This window comes from Terrapene carolina, unplaced genomic scaffold, assembly GCF_002925995.2.
Source record: "Terrapene carolina triunguis isolate 2854851 unplaced genomic scaffold, T_m_triunguis-2.0 Scaffold53, whole genome shotgun sequence".
Taxonomy (NCBI): domain Eukaryota; kingdom Metazoa; phylum Chordata; order Testudines; family Emydidae; genus Terrapene; species Terrapene triunguis.
In genome coordinates, this window is record NW_020664404.1 from 3,828,945 (window position 1) to 3,856,196 (window position 27,252).

General features: G+C 44.3%; 1 protein-coding gene across 1 annotated transcript; it reads right to left on the bottom strand.

Moving 5' to 3' along the window:
• Window positions 1-344: 344 nt before the first annotated feature.
• On the bottom strand, window positions 345-27,120 carry ARHGAP25 (Rho GTPase activating protein 25). The gene is made up of 10 exons (XM_029912923.1): window positions 26,763-27,120; window positions 21,852-21,939; window positions 20,315-20,434; window positions 15,240-15,447; window positions 9,387-9,519; window positions 7,867-7,940; window positions 6,452-6,573; window positions 5,611-5,795; window positions 3,108-3,709; window positions 345-1,378 (listed from the first exon to the last, which is right to left on the bottom strand). The coding sequence occupies exons 1-10, from the start codon at window positions 27,000-27,002 to the stop codon at window positions 1,168-1,170; spliced, it is 1,983 nt and encodes a 660-aa protein (XP_029768783.1). The 5' UTR covers window positions 27,003-27,120; the 3' UTR covers window positions 345-1,167.
• Window positions 27,121-27,252: the final 132 nt, after the last annotated feature.

Below are 27,252 nucleotides of genomic sequence, written 5' to 3' on the forward strand. Positions count from 1 at the left end.
ATTTGCATCTTGACAAAAAATAATTAACTACTCCTGGTCTAGATAATATTTAGTCCTACCTCAGTGCAGGGGACTGGACTAAGATTGTATCAAGATCTCTTCCAGTCCTCAATTTCTAGGATTCTGTAAGTTATAAATGGTTTGTGAAGGGTTAATAAATGACATTATAAGCAGGTTACATGTGTTATAGATGGTTATAAGCACATTATTAGCATATTATGTTTATAAGCAATCTATTGGCCTATTGGAGTCCACAGCAATCTAAAATGATTGACTAACCATTTATTAAAACAACAGTTATGATTTATTAACCTGTTATAGACTATTTATAAATGGAATCTTAATATAAAGTGTGACAGGTACAATATACTCTGGGAAACAATCGTGCACTGGACTTCTGAGGTGGAGGGGTGCATAAGGTGATCTAGTTGGTTTTATCCATCTTTCTGACAGCAATACTAAAATGTAGACTTTATTCTGAAAACTGTAATTTCACTCAGCCTAGGAGCAGAAGATGGAGAAAAAGGATTTAACCGTAGGGTGCAGTACAATGTCCAACTAAACTCAAAGCAGTCACCTATATAATGATAAGGACACAGGCTCTTACAAATTCCTGGTTCCAGTTTTTCAATGTTATTTTTGTTCCCCTCTGAGAAACTTAAAAACCATCAGTCCTTTCTCCCAGGACGAGTGTTATCACCCTTCAGGCCAGGGAACTGGTGTGTGACAGAGAGATTCTTACAGGGCCACTGTGAATGGGCATCATGTACAATCAGCACGTGGAACTCCCTGCCACATGGTATTATTCACGCCAAGTGTTTAGCAGAATTCAAAAAATTATTGGCCATGTATATGGATAACATGAACAGAGTAGGATTAAAAAAAAAACGAGAGAGAGTTTTGAAAAGGATGTAAACCCTACTACTTCAGGGCATAAATAAACCTCTCACTACTTGAGGTCGGGACGGAACTTTCCCTAGAGGAAGATTAACCTGTAGGGCTCCTTACACCCTCCTCTGAAGCAGCAGGTGCTGGCCATTCACAGCAACAGAATTCTGGACAAGAGAGACCCCTGGTTCAATCCAGTCTGGCAATTTCTATCTGAAGGGGGAGCATAATCCACCGTGCAGCTGTACTCCACGTGTGTGCACATCCAGGTCCGTTCTCTTATTTTCTTTTGTCCCTGGGATTACTCATGGATTTGACAAAGTCCTGGATCTCCTGCTCCAGCACCTTGTTCCTCTTCTCAATGTCTTCCCGTGAGCGCTCCACATTCTGAAGCTTCAGTTCCAGCACCGCAAACTTCTTCTTCTCTTTCTCGATCTCTTCATTCAGTCGCACCACTTTGGCCCAGACTTCGTAGTTCTCCTTCTGGAGGCTGCAATGGGAAGGACAGGGGACAGTCCTACCATCATGTGGCTCCTGGTAGTTCATACCTCCACGTCATTCAGCAATACAATACTTGGCAGTGCTACCCTGAATGATGCACAGCCTCATTACACAATCCCATAACACTTTGTCATGTCCAATGAATCCATAGCAACTAAAAAGCTCTGGGCATAATTATGAGCCAGATTGTGTCTACTGGCTACAGACCTGTACTGGAGGTGGGGCACAGCTCCAGTGACCTAAAGGAGCTTTGCCGCACTATAGAGGTCTACCATAGTGGTTTTCGACCTTTTTTCATTTGCGGACCCCTTTGGAAATTTTGAATAGAGGTGCGGACCCCTTTGGAAATCTGTTGTCTATATATAGCTGAAATCTGTTCAGTCAGTTTTCAGTCTAAGTCGTTTGCTGACCCTTTAGACATAGTGGGATCTGCAGACCACAGGTTGAGAACCAGTGGCCTAGCATGTTCTCCCCTTCACTGGCAGCAGCAGGGATGAATGGAGCTGTGAGTTCAGGGTGTCTATGGGTCACTAGAAAGGGATGCAGTTATGTCTGGTCCTTACAAAGGGGACAAAAAGGATGGGAGGGGCAAAGATACATGTACCCTCCTCTGCTCTTGCAAGCTCACAAAGGGGCCTGCGGCACTGGGGCCCTATAGATGGGAACCAACTAGAGCTGGTCGGGTATTTTTCAATGAAACTTTTTTTGCTGGAAAATGCCAGTTTGGCAAAAACTGAAACTTTTCTTGAGAAAAGGCGAGTTTCGACAATTTCTTGACTCAAAACATTTTTGAAGCAAAGTTTAGAAGGTGTCGACACGTCCCATTTTGGTCAAAATTAAAACAAAACCTTTAGAAATTATCAAAACAAAACATTTGGATTGACCTGATCTAAAAAAAAGAAAAAAGAAAAAAAAGAAATCAGATTATCGGTTCGTGAAAATTTTCACAGTTTTGACTTTTCATCCCAATTTCGGATCTCAATTTGGGACAAGAAAAATTTCCAAAAATCTCAATTTTTTTGTGAAATGGGAAAACTGATTCTCTCCCAGCTTTAGTTTAGCTTTCAGATAAGCTACCCTTAACTCTGCAGAAATTTGGATCCAAATCCAAGTTTCATGGCTGGCCCCTATCTCTATAATGGCCAAGTCTATAGTAATTAATATTGCCTAATATTAATATGGTAATAATATGATACTAAAGAAACATTAGCAATTACAGCTATATGATAGTGCAGTAACACTAGTAATTAGCAGTATTAATTGTACAATATGATACTGTTGTAATTTAAGTAATCACTACTTCATGATACTATAGTAATACTAGTACTATACATGAGTAATTATCGATACTATAATAGTATATGATAGCAACCTTCGAAATTACAGAATACTATAGTAATACCAGAAATTAATCTTATATAGTATTAATGCTATCATATACTACAATAAAATCAGTAATTACTACTATATGATGCTATAGTAATACTAGTAATTAACCCTTTATAATATAATACTATAAGAGTGTGAGTTGAGGTTTTCACACTCTCCTGAATGCAGCACTGAGAATTATTTACCTTAGAGAGGAGAGGTGGGTGAGGTCATATTTTTTATTGGACCAACTTCCAAAAATCATAATAAAAGCTATTACCCCACCCAACTTGTCATTCTACTATCCTGGGACCAACACATCTACAACAACATTGCAAACCTCCATTTACCTTTTAATTTGGTCTTCATAGTCCTTTTTCTGCATTTCTATTTCTTTTTTCAGCTCCAGGATCACCTTTCGAAGGGACTCCTGGTTCTCCTGACCAGAGCCTGACCAGTCCTCAGCACTGATGTTTGGACCCGATAGTTCCTTTGGCACAAGGCTAGGGCTTTGGTTTGCTAACAAATCTTCCTTGGAGCTGCTGCTTGCTGTGCTGAGAGGGCTAGTACAAGCGCTCTCCCCACTCTCTGCCTGGCAGGTAGGGACATTGTCGTAGGTTGAAGTCCGGTGAAGGTCGAGCAGCTTAAAAAGATCTTGAGACAATGTTCTTTTGTGTCCATCCGTCGGGGAAGTAGGAGAGAACTGACTTCCTGAAGATGTCCAAAAGTCATTGCTGAATATGTCATTTTTATCGCTGCTGGCTTTCTCCCCCTGAGAGGAAGCAGTTAGGAAGGATTTCCTGTTAGGAAGGGTCTGAGTTCTTTTCCTGGACTGTATTTTCCACATTTCCAACATATCTTTGGGTTGGTTTACATCATTATCTTCGAGAGATGCGCCCAGCCTGACCGCAGCTCCAGAGGAAGTGGGACTGCCAGTATCTAGGTCATCTCTCTGAAAATAGAGCCAAGAACATTAGAAAGTAATTTCATTTTCATTCACACACAGTACAGATGCACACTGTGGTGACAAAAATAAAGCCACGCTTTATATTCAAGTTAATTTATAACTCGTTAAGAAATGATGAGTGCATTGTAAGTAGGGCTGTGTGACAAAGTTCTTCCTCTATCTTGGTGGGTCCTGCGCTTATTGGCGGATTTTCTTGCCTCAGAGATTCACCATGTGGGTTTCCCCTCTGGAAAAACCCACAGTCCAGGTCAATTGGGAGGTTTGGGGGGAACCCAGGCCCGCCCTCTACTCCGGGTTCCAGCCCAGGGCCCTGTGGACTGCAGCTGTCTATAGTGCCTCCTGTAACAGCTGCATGACAGCTACAACTCCCTGGGCTACTTCCCCATGGCCTCCTCCAAACACCTTCCTTATTCTCACCACAGGACCTTCCTCCTGGTGTCTGATAATGCTTGTGCTCCTCATTCCTCCAGCAGCACAACCTCTCACTCTCAGCTTCTTGCGCCTCTTGCTCCCAGCTCCTCACACTCGCACCACAAACTGAAGTGAGCTCCTTTTAAAACCCAGGTGCCCTGATTAGCCTGCCTTAATTGATTCTAGCAGCTTCTTCTTAATTGGCTCCAGGTGTCCTAATTAGCCTGCCTGCCTTAACTGGTTCTAGCAGGTTCCTAATTACTCTAATGCAGCCCCTGCTCTGGTCACTCAAGGAACAGAAAACTACTCATCCAGTGACCAGTATATTTGCCCTCTACCAGACTCCAGTACCCCACTGGTCTGGGTCTGTCACAGGCTGGTAAAAAAAATGTCCATCAAAGGATTTTCTCTGGAAAAGTGGGTTTTCCACTGAATTAAAATTTCTGTGGAAAGCATCTGCTTTCAAGGGACAATTTTGACTTCTTATCAAAAAACGAAAACTAATTTTTTTAGTTTTTCAGCCAAAACCCAAAAAATTTTCATCTGAAAAGGTAACTTTTTATTTTTTGCGGAAAACGTTTTGATTTTCAGTTTTTCAATTAAAAGTCTAAATTTTTCATCTAAAAGAAACCCATTTTCTAACTAGATGTAGTTATAGTCATATTACAGGGATGAGTAGTATTTGCTGTAAGCTCATCAGTATGATGGGATTATAGATGGTTATTAGTAAACTCTTGGCCTGTTTGATCCTATAACAAACCATAACAACAGATTAACCATTTATTAAAATATCCACTAATCATTTACTTACCATTTATTAACTAGTTATCATTTGTACCTTAATATAAAGAGTAATCAAAATATCATATGTGGAAAAAATGTCCTCACTTGTGTTATTAACAATACATATGTTGCATGAAACAATCCTGGTAGGACACCTGAGTTGCTTAAACATTTGTAAGTTGTCAAAATTTCACATTTTGATGACAAAGAAAACCAGAAAAAAAATCAAGAATAATTCTTCCTCCGCCCCCTTTTTTAAAACACACAGCTCTAGACCGGTAAAATATTTTGAATTTTTGAAATATATAGAATATTTGTCATCAAAATTTGAATTTTATTTAAAAAATGGGAAAAGTGCAATAATTTTCTTTATTTCCCCCCCCTTTTTTTTTGACCAGCACTACTTAGTAAATCTTTCCCATCCATAGAGGCAGTGTTCCCTAGTGATAGAACACTGGACTGTGCCTCAGAAACCTGGATCTTTTCATGGCTCCGCCACTGGCCTACTGGGTGACCATTGGCAAGTCACTTCACCTCTCTGTGCCCCAATTTCCCCACCCGTGCAATGGGGATAATAATACTTACCTCCTCTGTAAAGCACTTTGAGATCCCATGGTTGAAACGTGCTCTAAAAGAGCTGGGAATTATTATTATCTCACAGGATCAAGTCTTACCGTTTGGCCGTGGGTTACAGTGTTTGCCTTGGACGCTGGTGGATCTTCTGCAGCATCCCAGCCCACGGAACTGCGCGGCACTTGGATCTTCTTGGAATCGTTCCTTTGGGCGGGTGGAGAAGGGGGTTCATCTTTTGACACGGGGAAGAGCTTGGCATGGTCACTTATCATCACAGTCATCACTCTCTGGATCTGGGGGGTGCCTGCAATAGAAAAGAGCCACATTCTACAGCGTGCAGGGAGAACTCATTCGTACCATTATTTTAAGTCAGGCACTCAACCCTAAATTCTTTCCTTCCTAGCATTCACTGCACATTATTAAAAAGAGAGTGGAATTTGGGTTTTGTGTGAAATTCTTCCCTGTAAAAATAGTGGGACTTAAGCTTCACTTTCAGTGGTCACCGTTTCTTAGCTCTATGGAGTGAGCAAATCTTACACACCCAAAGCATTTCCCTATTAGTTCTGGTGCATTTGCCCCTTGGCCACAAAGTTCAGTGGAGAGGTCGAAATATCTGGATCATCTTGAATGACTATTTTCCAGAGTTCCCTGTGTGGTTGCCAAGGTATGAAAGAATTCCACATCTTTCTGAGACCTAGAACCTTGCTTACCCACCCTTGTATGGATGGAATGCACAATACAAGGGCTAGGTATTATTATTGTAGGGCCATTTGTTGCCTGATTGACCTGCCGTTGTGCTGAGATACCAGGTAGAATGTTTTCTGTCCAGGCAAGATGGCATTTAGGCTTCTATACTGTGTCTGACTTAGGAAGTTCATTGTTTTAATCCTTCGGATACAGTGATCACTTGAATACTGCAAGGGCTGCCTAAGTTAATGGTGTTACAGGATTCCATTGTACCTCTCATAATAACTGCAGGGTCCTCTATCTTCGGCCTGATGAGATTCACTCCAATCACTGTTGCCAGGTTATCCACACTCATCTTGTTGACGCTGGAGTTCAGCTGTATTTCATGTAGGAACCTGCCGGAATCCAAGGGGAAAAATTCCACATTGGAAAACAAACAGTCTGAAGATAAATCTGTTAAAGGTGTTATAAAAGCCTAATAATCCACACAGCACTTGCTCCAAGCCCCAGGGACAGAAACATAGATACAGGCCCCTTATTATTTCAGAGCACACTGAGGCTTTGTCTTTTAGGCATCTCTACAGAAGCCAAATCTGTCAAGTGGTAAAAGAGTTGTGTCCCCCAAAAAAACAAAAAGAAACAAAGATTGGTTTGATCCTTAATGATGTTGCCAAAGAAAAATAAGACAGCAAGCAGGGCTGGGCTGGGGCGAAACTCAACAGTTTCACTATGCAAGAGTTTGGCTAAATATTGTCCTTGCTTCTGACTCTTGTGGATTCAATGTGCTACACATGGGAGTGTACATACAAGGCCAAATTGAGCTCATTGCGGTCAGTAAATTCATAGGTTTTAAAGTGAGAAGGGGGCATTTTGATCACCTGTTCTGTGGATCATCTATTCTGGCGTCCTCTATAACAGTGGCCAAAGAATTTCACCCACAAATTATTGCATCCAGCATAAAATTATGTCTCCGTTCGCCAGGGCTAGATTTAACCCACAGAGTTTCCCTCTCAGTTTTGGGCCAAGCAAAATTTGTGACAACCCCTGAATTTTTAACAGATTTCTCATTAAAACTAATTGAAACCATGTGTCAGGTAGTTTTTTATGAGAATCTATAAACTGGCTCATGTTTACTCAAAGCACAAAAAGGCCAGAAAATCCAGACCCAGGTAAGAAACCACCCAAAGTTTGGGAGTGTCCAGATCTGAGATTTTGGTTCAGGCCTTTGCAATGTTTTGATTCAGATTCATGTTCAGATTTCAGACTCTCCCAGTGTCCTGGGGCATTTGGATCCAGGAGATTGGTGAGAGCCCATCTTTTTGCACCTGAGCTGAATTTCAAGTCTGCAAAAGAAAGAAAAAAACGAAAAGAAAAAACCCAAAGCAGGTGAGTTTTGCATGTTTTGGGATTTACTGATAGACAATTTTGTTCAAATCTCTTCAGCTCATCTGTCCAGTTACAGAGAAATTCAATCTTGTGCAGGGGGCTCACAAAAGAGGTTAGTCCCCTGAAGTTTTAAGGGGCACCTGAGTGGCGCCTAAGGCAGTCTAGTGTTTGCTCTCTGCACAAGTGTCAGTTTCACCTTTAGAGACTAAAGCCTAGATCCTCAAGATCCCCAGATCTGGGCCTAACTTCTCACACACCATGATGAAAATTGGGCTGTTTGTACATGATGAAAGAGTACATACCTGCAGATATAACTGAGGAGGTTGTAATTGACTCGGGGAAGCAGGGACAGCTGCTTCACTAGCTCCTGATGACCCTAAACACAATTTAAAAATTGGTTTGTAAAAGCTCATAAACTTATCTGAATTCCAAAACATCTGTGAATTTGCCCAGTTTTTCCAAGCACATCCTGGTGTGGTATCTCCTCTCAGTGCTTGCTCGCCTTTGGAACTGAATCCACACACATTATCATAGTCCCGTTAGTGTGATGGACAATACTGATTAGTCTGATCCATTATGGCAGTGTTTCCCAAACTTGGGACGCCGCTTGTTTAGGGAAAGCCCCTGGCGGGCTGGGCCAGTTTGTTTACCTGCCGCATCTGCAGGTTCGGCCGATCGCGGCTCCCACTTTTTTGGCTGAGTGACTGGAATGTTAAAAGAAACCCATGGGTTCTCAGCTTCTATATATATAGATCTCCCCTCAGACTCCCACAGGTAGCGACACACAATGGCTGGTTAGTTGGATGTGAGAAAGCAAGGTTGAAGTCGTCTGTTGGACATGTCACCCACAGTCCCTCTGCTCTGTTCCTGCTGCTAAGAAAGTTCTGACCCCAGTGACTCACTTGTATTTCCCCAAACCATTGTTCCCATCAGCCCTTTGCTTCTCTCAGTCTCTTCATTTACCCCATCTCCTTTCTTGCTCACCCCATCAGCTCTCCTGCCGACCACCCTCTAGACTCAGAGTGATACGAGGCATGCAGGATGTTGCACTTCCTTTCTCTGATAATTGTTTACACTTTTCATTTACTGCAGGGACTCAGCTAAAACAGGAAATATGAGAGACAGGGCAGCTTTCAGGATTCGCACACCCCTGACAGCTAAACCTTAAGATAGGTAAGCCCATGCGGCCAGATTGGGGAGCTAAGTTTACTTATTTTAACAGCAGTTCAGACAGGAAGACACATTCTGGATTTAAAACCCAGTTAGTCACACACAAACCCCTCTAGCGTGCAACTGAGCACACCCTCAGACACTCTTCTGCTGGAAGTGACAACAACAAGGTGGGGCCAGCAGGGTGGCTGAGTGAAGGGGTGAAGGGGAGAAAGCAAATAGCTTTTTCCCTAGGGCACCAATACTGGCCAGGATGCTAGTGTATCTTTTCAGTTACTTTTTTGAGACTGTAAAGCACCAAATTTGTCCCCCGTGTAACTCCATGGCAGTCGGTGAACCCCAAACTTGGTCGAATTACACCAGAGGGGTAGTTATTAATTATATTTACTACGGTAATGCTCTAAGGGCCAACCAAAAATATGGCCCCATTATGCTAGGCACTGCACAGAGTAGCAGACATTCCCTGCCCCAAATTGTGTCTCTTCTTTTCTATCTATCTAGTCCCATACCCATCCCTTTATCTAATCTATCTAGCTCATCCATCACCATTGTATTTAAGCACTGAATTGCAGATGCTTTTGATTCATAAAGCACTTCAATTTCCAACAAGTGTTTTTTAAGGGGGGTGGAATAAATGCATGGTCATTGGTACCTTCATTTCATCAGCATTCAGAAGCATTCCACACAGGAGGAAGTCCTCATACTGCAACCATGGTACAACGGGCTCCGGGAGTTCCCTCAGGTAGAGTTTGAACAAAGAGGCCACCGTATGTACATCTGTATCGCTGTAGAACAAATGGCGAGATTGGAATAAAAGGATCCACTCAAGTGAGACTCAGATGCTGTTGGCTAGGGAACCATATATCTGTTTTGCTCATCATGGTTGTGTGAATTGAGCGTTCAGGAAAGGTGCCTATTTTGAGCAACAATAGCCTCCCCCTCAGGAGAGGAGAGGGGGCCACAAAGGAACAGAGGACAACTAAAGAGTGTGGACAAATCAAAATTGTAGGAGCAGGCCACCAGTGGGGGCACCAGGCAGAGAACCCCAGGCAGCACCCACTGCTTTGAGACTGGACTAAAGGAGACAGTGGAAGAAAAGTGAATGCTTGGCAGATCTTTCTGCTCTACCATAACATTGGTGGTTTCCCAGCAGTCATAATCAGGGTAGTGTTTTCCTAGCCTACATTTGAGTCACAGGTGTTTTTATGCATTTACTTAACACGCAAATATTTTCTAGCACTCACATATTTGGCAGGCCTTTTCCATTCAGAGTTGGCAAAGCTTGTCTGGGTTTTTAAGGTTAACGGCAATTACTGAAGATGTTTGCAGCTTTGCATACCATATAGTTTATATTCTGTCAAAAAGGACACTGTCAAGCTAGGTCTCTGTTTCGACCTACCTTGAAGTTGTTAAACTGTTATAATCTGCTGGCAAGAATCCACCAGGTCATTTATTTTGTAGGTTGTTGGGTTTTTTCTTTAAAGCCTACCACTCACTCACTAAGAAATGCTGTAAAAGCCACAATTTTTGTAGACCCTACCAAAACAAAATATCATGAGCTTCATCTGCCTGCCCGGCATCAACACTTTGCTAAAAAGCACCATGCCACAGTGCAGTGCTGGCAAACATGACTACGCAAAAAAATATATATATATGGATACTTGGAAAGGAGACTGAAGTTATCAAATTGTTGCTGTTGTTGTTATATCAAAAGAGCCAGTAACTGGTCTTCCCCAATCCATCCCAGGGATTAAAGTAAGAGGAGGCAAAGGGGAGCACAGCTCTGCTAAAAACAGAGGAGAGCGGTGTATGGAGACTCTAGTCCTTTTGCTTTGATCACTGATGTAGGTGACCTTACTGTGACATCTACTCACCGCCAAGACCTGAGATTTTGACAACACGCCTTTGCAGAGTCTAGATCGAAGCTGAGAAATGGTAACACTTGTTTTCTCTTGAGTCCTGACCCACATACGGGTAGAGGGATTTATTTCCTATTGCTGCAGACAGCGCAGTCCGATAAACATGGCACTGGGTGTGCGTGCGTGCTGTTGCACCCAGGCTGGCAATACGCTTCATACTGAGCTTTCTAGATCTTCTTTTCAAATCCGCTAGTGGCCAAGCGCATCCTTCTCAAATAACATCTAGACCAGGGGTTTAGAGCAGGTTCCATTGCTGCCACTGACTCACTGTGGGTGTGTCTACACAGCAAGCAGCAGCCCCCAGCCACGCGTCTCAGAGCCTGGGACGCCACACTTGGGCTTACACTATGGTGTTAAAATAACCGAGTATATGGTCGGGCTCTTAAGCCTAGGGAGCAGGGTGGGCTTCAAGCCTTCAGAGCCTGAGCGCCAGCTCAAGCCACAAAGTCTACCATGGCTGGTTTTGAGTTAGCCCCACGAGCCTGAGTCTGTTGACCTGAACCCTGAGACGTGCTTAACCGCTCTGTGTCTTGCCTCTGTACCTACCTACCTAACGCCTGATCCTGTCAACACTAGGGCTGTTGCTGGCATAATTCTGTTGGTCAGGGGTATGATATTTTTTAACTAGCATGGCCCTCTGCTTTACTATGAGTCAGTGGACGGCTCACATGCTAAAAGTTAAGCACGTACGTAAGTATTTGCAGGACTGGGGCTCTTCCCAGGACTGCTGTGAGTCGGTCTAGACACAGATTTTGTACTATAGAACTAGTAGTGTGGGTTGTTGCTTTTTTTTTTTTACCATTAATGTTATACTGGTGAAATCCCTAGGGTGGATTCAGTTATACTAGTACAAAGGTGCCTTCTGCCAGTATTGCTAATTCCCTTGCCTATACAGGAGTATCCTGGTGTAAGCACTTTATACAGATATAACTGAGTCCATATTATGCAGGTGATACAATTCTAATTACACCAGTATAGCTAAAGCGGTATGATTTTTGTGTGTAGACAAGCCCAAGCCCAAGACCTCTGCCACTCAAGTCAATCGGTGTTTTCCCATTGGTTCAGGGGAGCCAAATCACTCCCGATGTTTATAAAGAGCTTAAAGATTCTCAATTTAAGTGCAAAGTGTTATTACCATCCAGTGATTCTTAGGAATTCACATACTGTTTATCCCAAATCCTGTGATACAAAACCAACATTACAGGGCACCGAGAAAACAACGGCTAATCCAAGTTTTTCTTCTGTGACCCATTGCAAAGCATTGTTCTGCAAAAAGGCTTTACCTTCCTGCGAACCTTCCTACAGGTTGTAACAAGAGGATTTGCCAGGTTGTGATTCAGAAGCTCAGAAAGCCAGAGCTGTTCAGCTCCAACAAGCAAGACCCAGGGAGACCAGGTTTCAAACACAACAGACACAGTGATTTTCAGAGGTCAGCTCGGCACAGGGATTATGCTAAGTGTAAGACCTTCACCTAACTGCCTTTATGTGAATTTTCCTTTCTATATAAAAAAAAATAATGAAAAGGAAGGGTGGGCTTGTGGTTAAAGTGTTGGGCTAAGACTCTAAAAACAGTGGTTCACTTCCCAGTACTGCACCTCGAGGAGATTAATCAAAACTTTCCATGGTCTCTAATTTAGGGGCACCGCTCTCTTTTTGGGTGCTCAGTTTAAGATACCTAGTGCTAGATTTTCAGAAGGCCTGAACCCTTGCAACGCTGTTTGATGTCATCAGGAGCAGCCCCTCCGAAATCAGGTTCAGGGGGTCTCAAAGCTAAGCTTCCCCAAAATCAGCAGTCAGTTTGGAAAGGCTCAGCCCAAATCCTGATCCTAGTGGGAATGTTGCCACTGATGTGAGCAGGACTCAAAGGAGGCGCCGATGCTGCAGAGGTCAGGTAAATAACCCCAGATCTGGCCGGTGCCTGTAGAGAAAGGGGCACTGGCATGTCTGAGAGGGAGACAGGTTCATCTATGCCCTGCACCTCCTTGTTTCCAGTATTGTGAGTGGGCTGGGAGCTGACCAAGATCAGAATCCCTGAGCCAGGTCTGATCCCCCAGTGCTCTGCACCTCATGGGAGTGCTTATACCTGTGGCACACGTTCTGAGTCAGCAGCATTTTGCACTGCCATGGGTGACTGCACCAGGCTCAGGGCCTGGAGAATCAGGCCCTTGTGTATATGGCACCGATCACCCAGATCCTTCATCCAAAGCAATCACAAAGGGTTTAACCCCATCTCCAAGCAGGTGAGAAGGTTTAGAGATAACGAGACAGGACAGCTCACTGAGGGGAAGGGATTCAATTAGGAACTAATGAGTCAAATCCGGAAGCTTTATAAAGAGAGTCCCAGAAACTTTACTCCCCCTTTTCTTTTTGCAAGGCCTGTATTACAGAGTGCAGGGAGGGAAGGTAGCAGTTTATGCTATTACAAGAATTTCTACAATAACACATACATGGAGGGAGGGGAGCTGAGGTATAGAATGAAGCCCTTTATTGGTGATTGCATTGATTGGCAGAGTGTCTTGAATCTGAACTCTGTGTTAGCCTTGTGTCAGGAAACAGAGCATGGTTTGGGGGAGGGGGGGAATACAGAGTAGTATGAAAAAGTTTTTTTTTTTTTTTCCAAAATGGGGTAAATCCTAGGACTGGAAGGGACCTCAAAAGGTGATTTAGTCCAGCCCCCCATGCTGAGGCAGGACCAAATGTTACACCTTGTCATTCATTATTATTATTACTATCTGGATTGCTGTAGTGTAGTGCCTCAGAGCCTTTGTTATGGACCAGGACCACGTTGTCCTAGGTGTTGTACCCACACAAAATGAAAGGACAGTTTGTGCCCCCAGGAGCTGACAATCTAAATATAAGATAAGAGACAACAGATGGGGGAGTACAAGGAGATAGTGAGAGGATATTGGTCAGCATGGTAGGCAATGGTCTCTGCACATGAACAGCCTAGCCATTGTCAAGTTTTTTTATGGGCAAAGGAGAGTTTTAAGAAGGGATTTGAAGGCGGATAATGAGGTAGCTTAATGGATCTGTATAGGGAGCAACTCCCAGGCATGTGGGGCAGCATCGGAAAGCACCGTGGTGATCGTTAGCAAATTTAACAAGTCGCTAATGGAAGCTAACATCCTGGGCAGATCAGAGGCAAGGGTCGACAGGTCAACCGTGAACAAAAGATGCTACAAAGGGAAAGGGCTAACTCTGAAGGGCTTTGAAAGTGAGGACAAGCAGCCTATGTTCAGTGCAATAGAGAAGGGAAAGCCAGTGGTGGGATATACCCGGAAGTAGGAAAGAATCAGTGGGAAAAGCAACTGGGGGTGGGGGGCGCAAATAGGATCCTTAAAGATTTAGGATGAATGAAATAAGACCCACCCAGAATTATAGAATCATAGAAGATCAGGGTTGGAAGAGACCTCAGGAGGTCATCTAGTCCAACCCCCTGCTCAAAGCAGGACCAACACTAATCTTCTCCACTGAACCTAATGACAATCCCCAGTTCACTTCCACCTCACCCAAGCATATCCCTTTAATGTCTGACAGCAAAGGCAGATGAGAGAAAATGCCATTAATGCTGTATTCCCTCACTTTGGGGCCTTGTTTCCTATCTGTCTTTTGGCAGGTGGGAGAATGAATTGTTAAGCTGGCTCCTCATTACAACATTCAGTTCCTCAGCTCTGCATTTGCTGTTAATCCCAGTTTGAAAAATGACAAAATCAGAGAGATTAACGCCAGAAAGGACCATCCTATCTAGTCTGACCTCCTGCACATCAGAGGCCCCTACACACCATCCAGCCCCCTCCATAAAAAGCTCAACAACCAAAATTTGATCAAGTATTACATGATGGTCTCCTTTTGAAAGCGAAGTGTGATTGCTGATAGGTAACACCTCCTTGGAATCCTTCACTAACCTGCCCTTCCACATTTAAAAGGAAAGGTCAGCCATGCCTGAAAGTTCCTATCATCTTTAGCCCATTTGGGGACATTTGTGGAGTGAGTTTGTGGGTCTCAGCCAAACTCCTCATTAGTGGCCGTTTGTCTGCATCACCCAAGTCGCCCATTACAGTTAGCGGTAACTGGTGGTTTCAGCAGATGGGGCCAAGGGCTGAATGGGGCATGAGGACTAAACTCTGCCCTAGAGGTGGTTCCTCCGGGCAGGATTGGGGCATGTTGTTGTCAAGGCAAAGTTTGCAGGAAAGATCTGCACTGCAGCTGTTTGCCGAGCATGTTCTGTAGGTAAAGAGGGGACCTGAATTTCGGTCAGTCCAGCGCCTTTCCCCACAGGGGGGCCCCAGTAACTTCCTGGGATTCTTCTCCTAAACAATGAGCATTGTTGTCTGCCCAGTTATCCCTCCAACCCTGCTCTCACAGCCCAGGCTTTCAGTTGACCCCCACCTTTTTTTTTTTTTTGAACCCTCCTTTCTAATTGGGGGAATGATCTTTCTTGCACAATGGGCAGGGTCTTGTCTGCTTCTCCACAGAGATCAACCAGGCCAGTGACTTCCACAAGCCTGCAGTTAACAAAAGCAGTAGATAGACCGACTGAACCCTGAAGGTCTTTGCTGGGTGGGATCAGGAAATATAAACATTACCGGTCAAAAGATGGCCTTTCCCCAGCGTCAAATGCATCCCTCAGCTGCTTCACCAGGTTGTCCTGGCCAGGCAGTCGGAAGATGCCCTCCTCATTCATGCCGTGCTCGCGTATGAACTCTGCGCATGTCTCCACCAAGATGGGGACCAGGTGCTGCCCGAATTTCTGTTCATATGCCACAGTCTCAGCCAAGCGCTGGCCAAATACCACTAGATAGAAGAAGGGTATTGTTAATAAAGGATAGAGGTAGGCCCAGAGGTAGCGGTGGGATTTATCCCTGGTCCCTTGTAATACTGTCATTGTCTGGAGCTTCTTTCAAAGCTGAAAAGAGGTTTGGTTGCTAGATGAAAATAAAGGGCCAGATCCTCAGCTCAAACACCACTGACTTTCATGGAGCTATGCTGATTTACATCAGCTGAGAATCTGGCCCACTGTGTCATCAGAACTTAGAAACTGCCAGACCAGACCAGACCAGACCAGAACTATGGTCCATCGAGCCTAGTATCAGTGGCCACTGTAAGAGGCTTCAGGCAGTACACCAAAGGGTGCAATGGAGATGTCGTCTTGATGCTTATATGTGGCTCAGCTTATGCTTTGTCTGCCTGGTTGTTGCAAACTTCTACTGAAACTCCCTTAAAGGAAATCCCTGCCCTCAGATAAGCAGAAAAATTCAGCTCTGAACTTCCCCAAAGTTCAGGGTTTGAGACCACGGTTTCAATTCATTTATTCATGTTTCTGTTTATAACAGTGGTTCTCAAACTTTTGTACTGGTGACCCCTTTCACATAGCAAGTCTCTGAGTGCGACCCCCCCCCCCTTATAAATTAAAACACTTTTTTATATATTTTACACTATTATAAATGCTGGAGGCAAAGCGGGGTTTGGGGTGGAGCCTGAAAGCTCATGACCCCCCCATGTAATAACCTTGTGACCCCCTCAGGGATCCTGACCCCCAGTTTGAGAACCCCTGGTTTATAAGATTCCTCAGCACTGCACAGCAACCAGCTGGAAAGGTTAACATGCCATGGCATATGGAGATTGGTACCCCATGCAGAAGTTTGCTTTATCTTTGTCTTAAAATATCCAGTGGCAAACACTTTGTTACAAACATCACAAACATTCCTCCTGAGTGTTTGATGGCAGATACATCAGGAGAAAATCTAAGAGAAATCACTGAAGAAATGATGGAAAATAAAACGTCTTCCGATGAATTAAATTAGCCTGTGTTAAACCCTTTCCTGCAAAGAGTGTTAATACTTTACATCTTCAAAGTGCCAAACAAATGTTAAGTAATCCTTCCCCACAACCCCCTTGTATTAAGTAGTATTGTCTCTGCTTTATAGATGAGGAGCCTGAAATACAGCCAAGATGGGGATATAAGAAAAATGCTGGGGGGAGACTGAGTGAATATGAAAAATGTCAATAGGATAGCAAAAATGCAGAGGGCTGGGGATATGTCACTTCATTAGCCCTGCCGCTGACAAACACGCAGAGTGAAGGTACCTGTGAATTAAGAGCCAGATTATATGGGTTACTTTGGGGATCTGTCTCTTCAATCTCCCTGCCACTGTCACACATCATGGAGATGCCTATGAGTTAACTCCAGGTGAAGTCAACGGCTCAGCAGTTCTAAAAACTGGGCCCTTCCATGTCGAGCAAGCTGCTAACATCAAGTCAAATGTCAGAACCAGGCTAGAGCTCAGGGATTCTTGGTTTCCAGTCCCCTGCTGGACCTCACTGACTCTTTTATTCGGAGATGAGAGATCACTAGTAAAACAGAGGTCTTAAAACTAAGATGGCAAAAGAAAAACAGCCTCGTAATGCAGCTCCAGCTGAGTTTGGGCTGGGAGCCTTTCCCTAGCCTAATCCCTAATGTGTCCTCCGCCAGTCAGCTATATTTTTAAAAAGGGGGCAGTACCTTTCCTCCGGAGCAAAGGCTTTTTCCTCCTGAACTCCCAGCAGAAAACCATCCCTAAGGCTGGAATGCAGCAGCCTTCATCCCAGCTCTTCATCCTCGGGGCTTTAGGCATGATGACAGCAGAGATGCCCCAGGCCCAAGTGGCTCCAAAATATTAATGACAAAGGGTCCCACAGCCTCCTCCTAGATTTTACCACGTAATGTGTTCAACTCCTGTTCCGAAGGCTGAAATAATCCCTGTGTATCTCTTGCAGATCAGCATTATGCTCATAAATACTCCCGTCTGAAACCACAAGACTTGTCAGCACCTGCCTTATGGTGGTTTTTTTTCATTGACACAAGACTCCCTTTTGCTTTTAAATAATGAACATAAACCTGTCATTGTACTCAGTAAAAGTATAAATGGTTTCTTTTTCTTCGTAACTCATTATCTGCCCTCACCCTGGAGGATCATAAAAATCCAACCCTCTACCAACATGGCTCTATACATCAGTCATTCCGTCTGACATACTGTTAGCATGTCAGCCAGCTCAGAGACGCTCCTTGGGTGTCAGGCTGGTAAAGGGGCTCGGAGGCATTTTGAAAGGTTTCATTTCACTCGGCACAGCCTCTCTGCTTTTTAACGTGGATCAAATTAACAAACAGCTGCCTTATCTACGTGAGTCACCAGGGGCATCTTTCAAGGGGGATGCAACCCAAGCCTAAGGCATGCAGATGTACAAAACAGTCTGTGTCCTATTCTCAAGTCTGCTGTTTGGGAAGGGAGGGATAGCTCAGTGGTTTGAGCATTGGCCTACTAAACCCAGGGTTGTGAGCTCAATCCTTGAGGGGGCCATTTAGGGATCTGGGGCAAAAAATTGGTCCTGCTAGTGAAGGCAGGGGACTGGACTCAATGACCTTTCAAGGTCCCCTTCCAGTTCTATGAGATAGGTATATCTCCATTAACCCCCAAGTTAATTTATACCATGGTACAGGTCAATATCACTGAAAAGAGGCCTGGATTCTCACTTACAGTGAGGCCCCTTTACACTCACTTTACCCTGCCAGCGCAATTCCTTGGTGTAAATAAGCAGCGGGCCTGGAGACTTTATTTGCGATCATGTGACTTTTTAGGGGGCTGATCTTGGAAATCCCTTGCTCAAATGACCCTAGATTTGAACCACGGATGGTACTGCAACTTTCCAAACAATCAGAGGGGGGTTTAGAGCACTTAGAAAAACTGGCTTTTAAACATTAACCTGACCCACAGCAGAGTGAGCGGCTTGGCTAGAATAAAGCTGCTCTAATCAATGCCAACCACTAACATCAGGTCTTCATCTGGGTATAGTTATTATTTGAATCACAGTAGCACTGAAAGGCCCCAACTGAGATCAGGGCTCTGTTGTGCTAGGAGCTGTACAGTCACATAGTGAGAGACAATCCCTGCCCAAAGAGCTTAGAGCTTAAATATACAAGATGGACAAAAAGAGGAATGGGGAAACAGAGGAGGAGAGAATTGTCCAGGTCAGTCAGAAACACAACCCATGTCTAATCCAGTGCTCTGCCCATTGGACCATGCTCTCTCTCTCTCTCTCTCTCATATATTTTTATATAAAATACTCAGTTCACTCCTATATGAACTACAACTAATTCTGAAGACGAATCATTCTTGATTGCAAAGCCCGTCAGTCTGAGCCCACCACAGAAGGTTCCTCTGTTGTAGGCTTTACCCCGGGGCTGTTACAATGTCCCTTGCGGGGAGTGTCAATAATGCTGTAAGATCATGAGCAAAATATTAACTTTTTTTTTTAATGTCTAGTTAGTATTATAAAGCACTGTCATGGTCAGATACCACAGTGATGGGCACTCCTGGAAATCCTTAAGATAGATGGATGAGGTCGATACTCCCATTGCCTCTAGGTGTAGCTACAACAATGACAAATTTACAGAACACTCCCTTTCTAATTGGCTAGTCTCCCCTTCCTCCCCCTTTGCACAAGCATAAATAGCTGCACAAGGTGCTGGGCTGTGGGGAGCCAGATGCTATAACTCTCTCCTGCACCCAGCAAGTTACAAAGACAAACCTTGTGACTCTGCTGAGAATGGGCCAGATGGCTATGAGACAAAGGGAGGCAGTGTGGTCTAGAAGTTAGAGCAAGGGAATCCGTATCTGGATTTCCTGAGTTCTATTCTTGGCTCTTCCACTGACTCACTGATAGCTCTGGCTAGAAGTTGGTCTAGGGCTGGATGCCTACTGATGTCAATGGGAGTCTCTTTCCAAGGGACACTGGATCAGGTCCATAGTGCCCCACTTACTTTTGGGCTGCTATTTACTTAAAATGCAAGCTCTTTGGGGCAGGGACCACCTTTTTCCTCTGTTTGTACAGCGCCTGGCGCAATGAGGTCCTGATCCATGAGCAGGGATCCTCAGCACTTGCACAATACAAATAAATAATAATATATAAATAAATCACACATAAACCTTCCATGCTCCCATTACAACAACTTACCTACATGGCAGCTATGTTGAAAGGTTTAATTAGCATATGTAAAGCGCTTTGATTTCCTTGGGTGAAAGTTAAGAACATAAGAATGGCCATACTGGGTCAGACCAAAGGTCCATCTAGCCCAGTATTCCATCTTCTGAGAGTGGCCAATGCCAGGTGCCCCAGAAGGAATGCACAGAACAGGTAATCATCAAGTGATACATTCCCAGCTTCTGGCAGAGACTAGGGACACCATCCCTGCCCATCCTGGCTAATAGCCATTGATGGACCTATCCTCCATGAACTTATCTAATTCTTTTTTTGAACCCTGTTAGTCTTGGCCTTCACAACATCCTCTGGCAAGGAGTTCCACAGGTTGACTGTGCACTGTGTGGAAAAAATACTTCCTTTTGTTCATTTTAAACCTGCTGCCTATTAATTTCATTTGGTAATCCCTAGTTCTTGTGTTTATGAGACAGAGTAAATAACACTCCCTTATTTACTTTCTCCACACCAGTCATGATTTTATAGACTCTATCATATCCTCCCTTAGTTGTCTCTCTTCCAAGCTGAAAAGTCCCAGTCTTATTAATCTCTCCTCATATGGTAGCCATTCCATACCCCTAATCTATGCTATAGAAGCATAAGATGTTATTGAAAAGCCACCCCCAGGGCCATTTCAGCTCCCCTTTACCTCCTGATGGAGATCCCACCACTCTTCGGATCGACTTAACCCACTCATCCATCTCGGATTGGGAGTTGGCCATCAGTACATAGGAGTCTTGTCCTGTTCGATTCTGGTCTCCCGAGACCCCTGCAAAAACAATTACTCGTAAAGGGAGTTGGGGGTGGAACAAAGACACGTGCCTTTATTGATTTCTTAGCTAAGTGCTATGGGCCCAAAAAACCCATTATCCCATTCATCTCGATCTAGCTGTAAAATGAGGTGGTGTCTCAGGGAGACGTGTTGTTTACACCATCTCTCCATCTCTAAAGCTTTCCACCAAGGAAATGAACTAACAGAAAATGAACATCGTGGCGGAATGAATAGTTATCCTGTTTTCTCTCAATGCTCTGCTCGGTGCATTTACCTGGTACCTTCTCCCAAAGTATTTTCCAGAGTGACTTACAAATTTGGGGCCTGATTCTATTCACACCCCCTCCCCCCCCCCCAACAATGTCATTCCAGCAACTTTAGAGGAGATACTCCTGGTTTACCCTGGTGTAAATAAGAGGACAATCAGGCCCCATATATACTGTACAGGAATCCCTTAGCCACCAGTGAAAAGCAGCCAACTCTGGAGTGGAATGTGGCAGTTCTTTATCAGTTTAAGACTGAGTGAAGAACACATGGCCAGTTGAAATTAGTCATTTTTAATTAGACCCAAATTGGGCACTTGTCAGGACACTGGAGTACTACCCACAGTGAGAAGAGCTGGCTGGAAAATGGAATGTCTGTCATTTCCTGACATTTCAAATTTTGTTTTTGTTCTGAATCAAAAACAAATTGAAAATTATGAAATTTCTCGCAAAATGGAAATTCTGAAAAATTTAGATTTGGAAGCATTTTGTTTCGATAATGTTGAACCATAATATAATATAAAATATTACATATATCAATAAAATATAAGATTGAAAATAATATTAGACTGTTAGCAGCTGAAAGCCTATGCTATTGCATGGGTGTAGTTTGTAATATCAAATGGCTGAGAACTTAAAAACTGGAAGGTAACAAACTGCGAATCCCAGTGATGGTTGAACCTGTTGATGATATTCTGAACAAAAACACCTCTCGACCATGTTTGTAGCAGTTTCCATTATTTCACACTGAGTCAACAGACATTCTAGGCTTCAGAGTAATGCACACAGAGTGACAATCCTGGAATCTTATTATATAGACAATATAAAATTCAACAGGAAGTCAAATGAAATGAGAACATTGAAATAAAACATTTTACCGAGAAAGCCAAAACCATTCATTTTGATACTTTTCCCATCAACATTTTTGCCACAATCGATTGTTTCCAGAAAACATCTAGATGTCAACAAAACTTCATTTTCTCACAGAAAACCGTTCCATCGAAAAATTTTCAAGCAGCTCTCCCAATGAGTCTCCCCCATGCTTGGTGGATCTACAGCTGGGGCACCATATTAAGCCGTAAGCATGGGATGTCTAGCCTTGAGAGACAAGAAGGAGACGGGAGAGCTCTGTGTTGTGTCATGGTGCTCACCCGGGATGATTTCAAAGATAAACTTCCCCGCTTCCTCTGGGTTGCTGACTGCCTCCTTGATAGTGCTTCCCTGCAGAAACAGGCAGCCCTAAAAACAAAGACAGCAATAGCCTTGAATCAGCCATTTAAAAATAAAACCCTCCTCTTTGGACCACGTTGGTAATGAAGGATCGAATCATAGCAATTTCGGGCTGGAAGGGACCTCCAGAAGTCATCAGCTCCAGCTGCCTGCACTGTAGCAGGACTAAGTAAACCTAGACCATCCCTGACAGCTGTTTGTGCAACATGTTCTTAAAAAAACTCCAATGATGGGGATTCCACAACCTCCCTCAGAAGCCTGTTCCAGAGCTTAACTACCCTCATAGTTAGAAAGTTTTCCCTAGTATCTAACCTAAACCTCCCTTACTTCAGATGAAGCCCATTACTTCTTGCCCTACCTGCGGTGGACGTGGAAAACAATTGATCACCACCCTCTTTGTAACAGCCCTAAACATATTTGAAGACTGTTAACAGGTCCCCTCCTCAGTCTTATTGCTCAAGACTGAACAGGCTCGTTTTTTTGAAACTTTTCCTCATAGGTCAGGTTTAAACCTTCACCATTTTTGTTGCTGTCCTCTGGACTCTCCCCGATTTGTCCACATCTTCCTTAAAGTGTGGTGCCTAGAAATGGACACGTTACTCCAGCTGAGGTCTCGCCAGTGCCTAGGAGAGCATGACAATTACCTTCTGTGTCTTACATACAACACTCCTGTTAATATATCCCAGATTGACGTTAGCCTTTTTTTTTTTTTTTTGCAACTGCACCACATTGTTGACTCTCATTCAATTTGTGATCCATTGTAATCCCCCAGATCCTTCTCAGCAGTACCACCATCTAGCCAGTTATTTAAGAAGAATATCCCTTTGGCTGGCCACAAGGTGAGAAGATTTGAGGAACATCTTCTTTAGCCTGGATTCTCTCACTATGGATTTTAGGGAAGCACCACTTTCAAACTGACTGAGCAGGTTACATTCCATTCCGATAAAGGCTACAGCAGTTAGATCAGTCGGTATCACCAAGATCATCAGGCTTATGCCTCTTGCTTCCACGTCATCAGATCACATGTCCAACCTAAAAAGGGATGTGGACCCAGACTGGCAGACATAACTGCATGAGTCAGCACAAGCAATGTCTCAGCATAGGGCTGCAGAGGGGAGTAGGAGGTGGTGCCATGGATGGAAACAGAGAGGGCTTTAGCTAATTACATGTTTATGTAGCCCACTTTGCTCAGGCCACATGTGGGGGTTGCACCCAGCATCTTGGCAGTGCTAAAAGAATGAACCAAGTTGCTATGATAATACCAATAATAATAATAATAATTAATAGTGAACTTCTACTGCTGCAGGCTGAGGTTCTCAACAGAAATATGGATGCATAGTTCCCTTTGAAATTAATGGGAGTAGATCTCTACGTCCCCTGGGTAGCTCTGCCAGTCTCCATGTTCTAGCTAGAAGCAGTAGCAGACGCATATCTAGAGTTGACAGGAATTTTGTCGTCATCAAAGGAATTTCAACAAAAAAATGGCTTTACATTTTCCACAATTTTTTGGTTTTGATGTAATTTTAATTGACATTTCCTACAAAAAAAGCAGAGTGTTTTTTTGTTTTGATTTGGGGAGGAGGACCCATGAAAAAAATCAGTTTGGGGTAAAAATGCTTAGTTTTTAGTTGAGTGAAAAATGGTTTTCAGAAACAAAAAAAGTCAGTTAAAAAACAACAAGAAAAATTGCAGGACATCTTGTCCAAAATGGAAAAGAAAAAAAAATTTTTTTTTAAATTTCCTCCACAAAATATAAATATAATTTTTTTTTACCAGCTCTACTTGTATGTGGATCAGCCATTATCATGGGGATGTGTAACATATTAAACCAGGGATTATGCTTATGTTTTGGAGACAGCAGTTGAGTTAAAGGCAGTCTGGATGTTAAAAGCTGACTGATAAAAACACCTAGTATATCCATTGGGATGGAAGACAGGGTACCATGCAGAAAGGGGCTGGTCCTCTCCAGCAGGGGGGCCAATGTATGGCCGGCAGGCCATACATGGCCCATCATAGCATTTCATTAGACCTGTGACCTGCTTCAACACACTATACTAATGGCCAATTCATTAGCGTTTTGTTATTATGTTTACATCAGTTTAGTTTACACAAGTATGTAAATAGACAATACTGTACATAGAAACAACCTATCTAAATACACACAAAACAAGCTGAACTTTAAAATATAAATCAGTATAGGTGACTATTCGTAGTTTAATAAGATTTAAGATCTGTTTGGCCCACTCGAGATTGTGCTTAGGCCCTCCTGTGTAATAAGTTTGGGCACCACTGCTCTGCATTATTAATCTTCCTTCCCGCAAGGAGACATGGAGCTATAGAAGGAGGCAGGGCCATGTACCTGCTTTACTACCCTGGGAGTTTGTGATGTTCCATTTTTGTGTCATTCAGAGGGGATTTAAGCAGGTTCAGAGACCCAGCTTGGAAGAGTCAGGCAGCTCCTTTAAAAGAAAGATCCTGCAGCTGTGGGTGAAATTACATCTGAAATTAAGTCACTGGAGCTGTTCCCCTATATACCAGCAGCAGTAGCAGATGAAACCTTTGAAGTCAAGGGAGCTGAGCCTAAATGGACCAGCAGGAAATCTCCCCACCCCCGCATGTGGCCACGCAAGTGAATCGTGAGCTGTCCAAACATGGCCTTGGCTTTTTAAAGGTGGTTTGAAATGTTAGCTGTTGTTAACACCTCTTGTGCGTTCAGCTGTGTTGCAAATGATGTGGCAGGGAGGGAGGAGGGTGAGGAGGTGGAAAGGGATGCTAGATAAGTGGCAGGGCATGAGCAAAGGCCTTCTGAGCTTCCCTCCTATTTTGTGACTATGGCAAAAAACCCTTAGGGAGCTGGGGCCCACAGAAATCAGTAGAAGTCAGATCTACTAAAGAATATATTTCTGAAGAGCAAATATCCTGGCCTTGGAATCAGGGCCGGCTCCAGCATTTCTGCCGCCCCAAGCAAAAAAAAAGCCGCGATCGCAATCGCGACCGGCGGCGGCAATTGGGGGGGGGGGGAAAAAGCCGCAATCGGCGGCGGCAGTTCGGTGGCAGGTCCTTCGCTCCTAGAGGGAGTGAGGGACCTGCCGCCCCCGAATTGCAGCACATGCTGCCCCTCTCCCTTGGTCGCTCCAAGCACCTGCTTGTTAAGCTGGTGCCTGGAGCCGGCCCTGCTTGGAATGCACCAGATTACATGGTGTTATCACAAAGGAGCCCCTTCCCAAAGGGTCATCCCTGCTCTGCAAAATTCAGACTACATTTTGCCCTGAGTTTTTTTGGAAGCTCTATTTCTTGCCCTTTCATTCTTCACCTTATTCCCTCCAGCCTGCTTGAGTGACCAGGCACACAGCTGTGGTGGTGGCCACCCCAGGGTGCCAGTAGCTCTGGAAGCTCTGTAAATGGGCCCCATACATTCCCTACAAAGCTGCATAATTCATTCTGCCTCACTGCATATCTACTTAGGTCCTGCCCCCACTCCCCATTTCATAGCCAGAGAGAACAAAGTTCTACATCAAGGCTTGGCCTGAACTTAAACCCTGGAGCAGAACAACCCGAAGGCAGGACCTGGAACCCAACATTAGAGAGGCTTTCTCTTCCCAGATCTCTAGCTGTCAGCTCAAGTGCAACATGGCTAAAACTGTTCTTAATCTTCCCCATCTCCTTTCTCAATCACTGTGAACAACACCACCATCCTACGTTACTCAGGACCATAACCTGGGCATCAGCTTCGACTCCAACCTCTCTCTAGAACCTCCCCGGCAGGCTATGTCTAAATCTTGCCAATTCTTCCCACATCATGTCTCTAAGACATGGCCTTTCCTATCCATCCACCCCACTAAGACTCTTGTTCAAGCTCTCATCATGCCACGTCTCCGTCACTGCACCGTCCTTCTCACTGGCCTTGACAAATGCAATCTTGCCTCTCTCCGAGGGTGACCAGACAGCAAGTGTGAAAAATCGGGATGGGGGGGGGGAGGAATAGGAGCCTATATAAGAAAAAGACCCCAAAATTGGGACTGTCCCTATAAAATTGGGACATCTGGCCACCCTACTCTCTCCTATCCATTCAGAATGCTGCTGCAAAGATCATTCTCCTAGTCTGTTGCATGGACAACATCAGCCATCGCTGCCTCCCTCTTCTTTATCACCTCAAACACAAGCTGCTTGTCTTCACTTCCAGGCTCTTCATGGCCCACCATCACCACTACCACCACCCCCCTTCCTATCATCTCTCAGTCACTATCAAAATGTTGACTCCCACCTCGGATCAGCCCACCGTGCCAGCCTCTATCATCTACTTCTTACATTTTCAAACAAGCAGCTTTGTGCTTTCTCGCATCCTGCCCCTCACACCTGGGATAAGCTTCCCTTAAACAGCTGCAAAATGAACTCGTCCGCCCTTTCCGAACCCTCCTTAAAGCTTTCCTTTGCCACAAGGCCTAGAAAACACTCGATAGCGGTTAGCACGCCAGTGTGCTGAGACCACTGCCTGTTACACTGACCAATACTGTCTCATTGTTACCATTGGTCTGTCTGTATCCACCACTTATACGTATCCAAACTCTTATATGTAGCTTGTAAGTGGCTTGGGGCAGGGACCCCTTCTGTGTTCGTACAGTGTCTACTACAATGGAGTCTTGGTCCATGAGTGGGACTCTTCAGTGCTATGGAAAGACAAGTAATAATAAATAGTAATATCAGTACGGCAGGGGGCAGGATATCCAGGGGCTTACCTCTGTGCTACATCCTCCCTGCCAAAAAACATCTCCCCTATGCCTCCCTTCAGGACCCTTCCTAGACCTAGGATACAAAGTGCTGGCTCACTGTACCTGGGGCTTGGCATCTTCCTCGTCCTTGTAGTAACACAGCTGCTGGCCCCTCAGTACAAAGTACCGCTGCTGCCAGTTCTTGACAATGGAGCGCTGCTTCTTCAGCCAGCCGATCTTCAGGGGCCGCTCCAGCAGGTTGGGGGAGGCTGCCCAGTTGCAGGCCGCCATGGGATCACCGGTCATCACGCTCCTGGAACGAGCTGGAGAGAGGAAGACAGATACATACTGACAGAGGGACATGGGATTCAAAGGAGCTCCCAGGTAGAGATTCTCAAGGTTGTCCCATTAGGGGGAAGCCCACCGTAGCATGAAAAGTGGGTCTCTTCAGACGGAGTTAGTAAAACCTAAAATCGACTGCTCTGAGGCAATCAGAAGCAGCTATCTGTCCCCTCTGCCTGCGTAAAGCCAACGGGCTAGAGGCTTTTAAAGGAAGTGGCTGCAGTATCTGTCAAAATATGCTTCCTTTTTCCTGCGTGGGAGTTACTGTCTC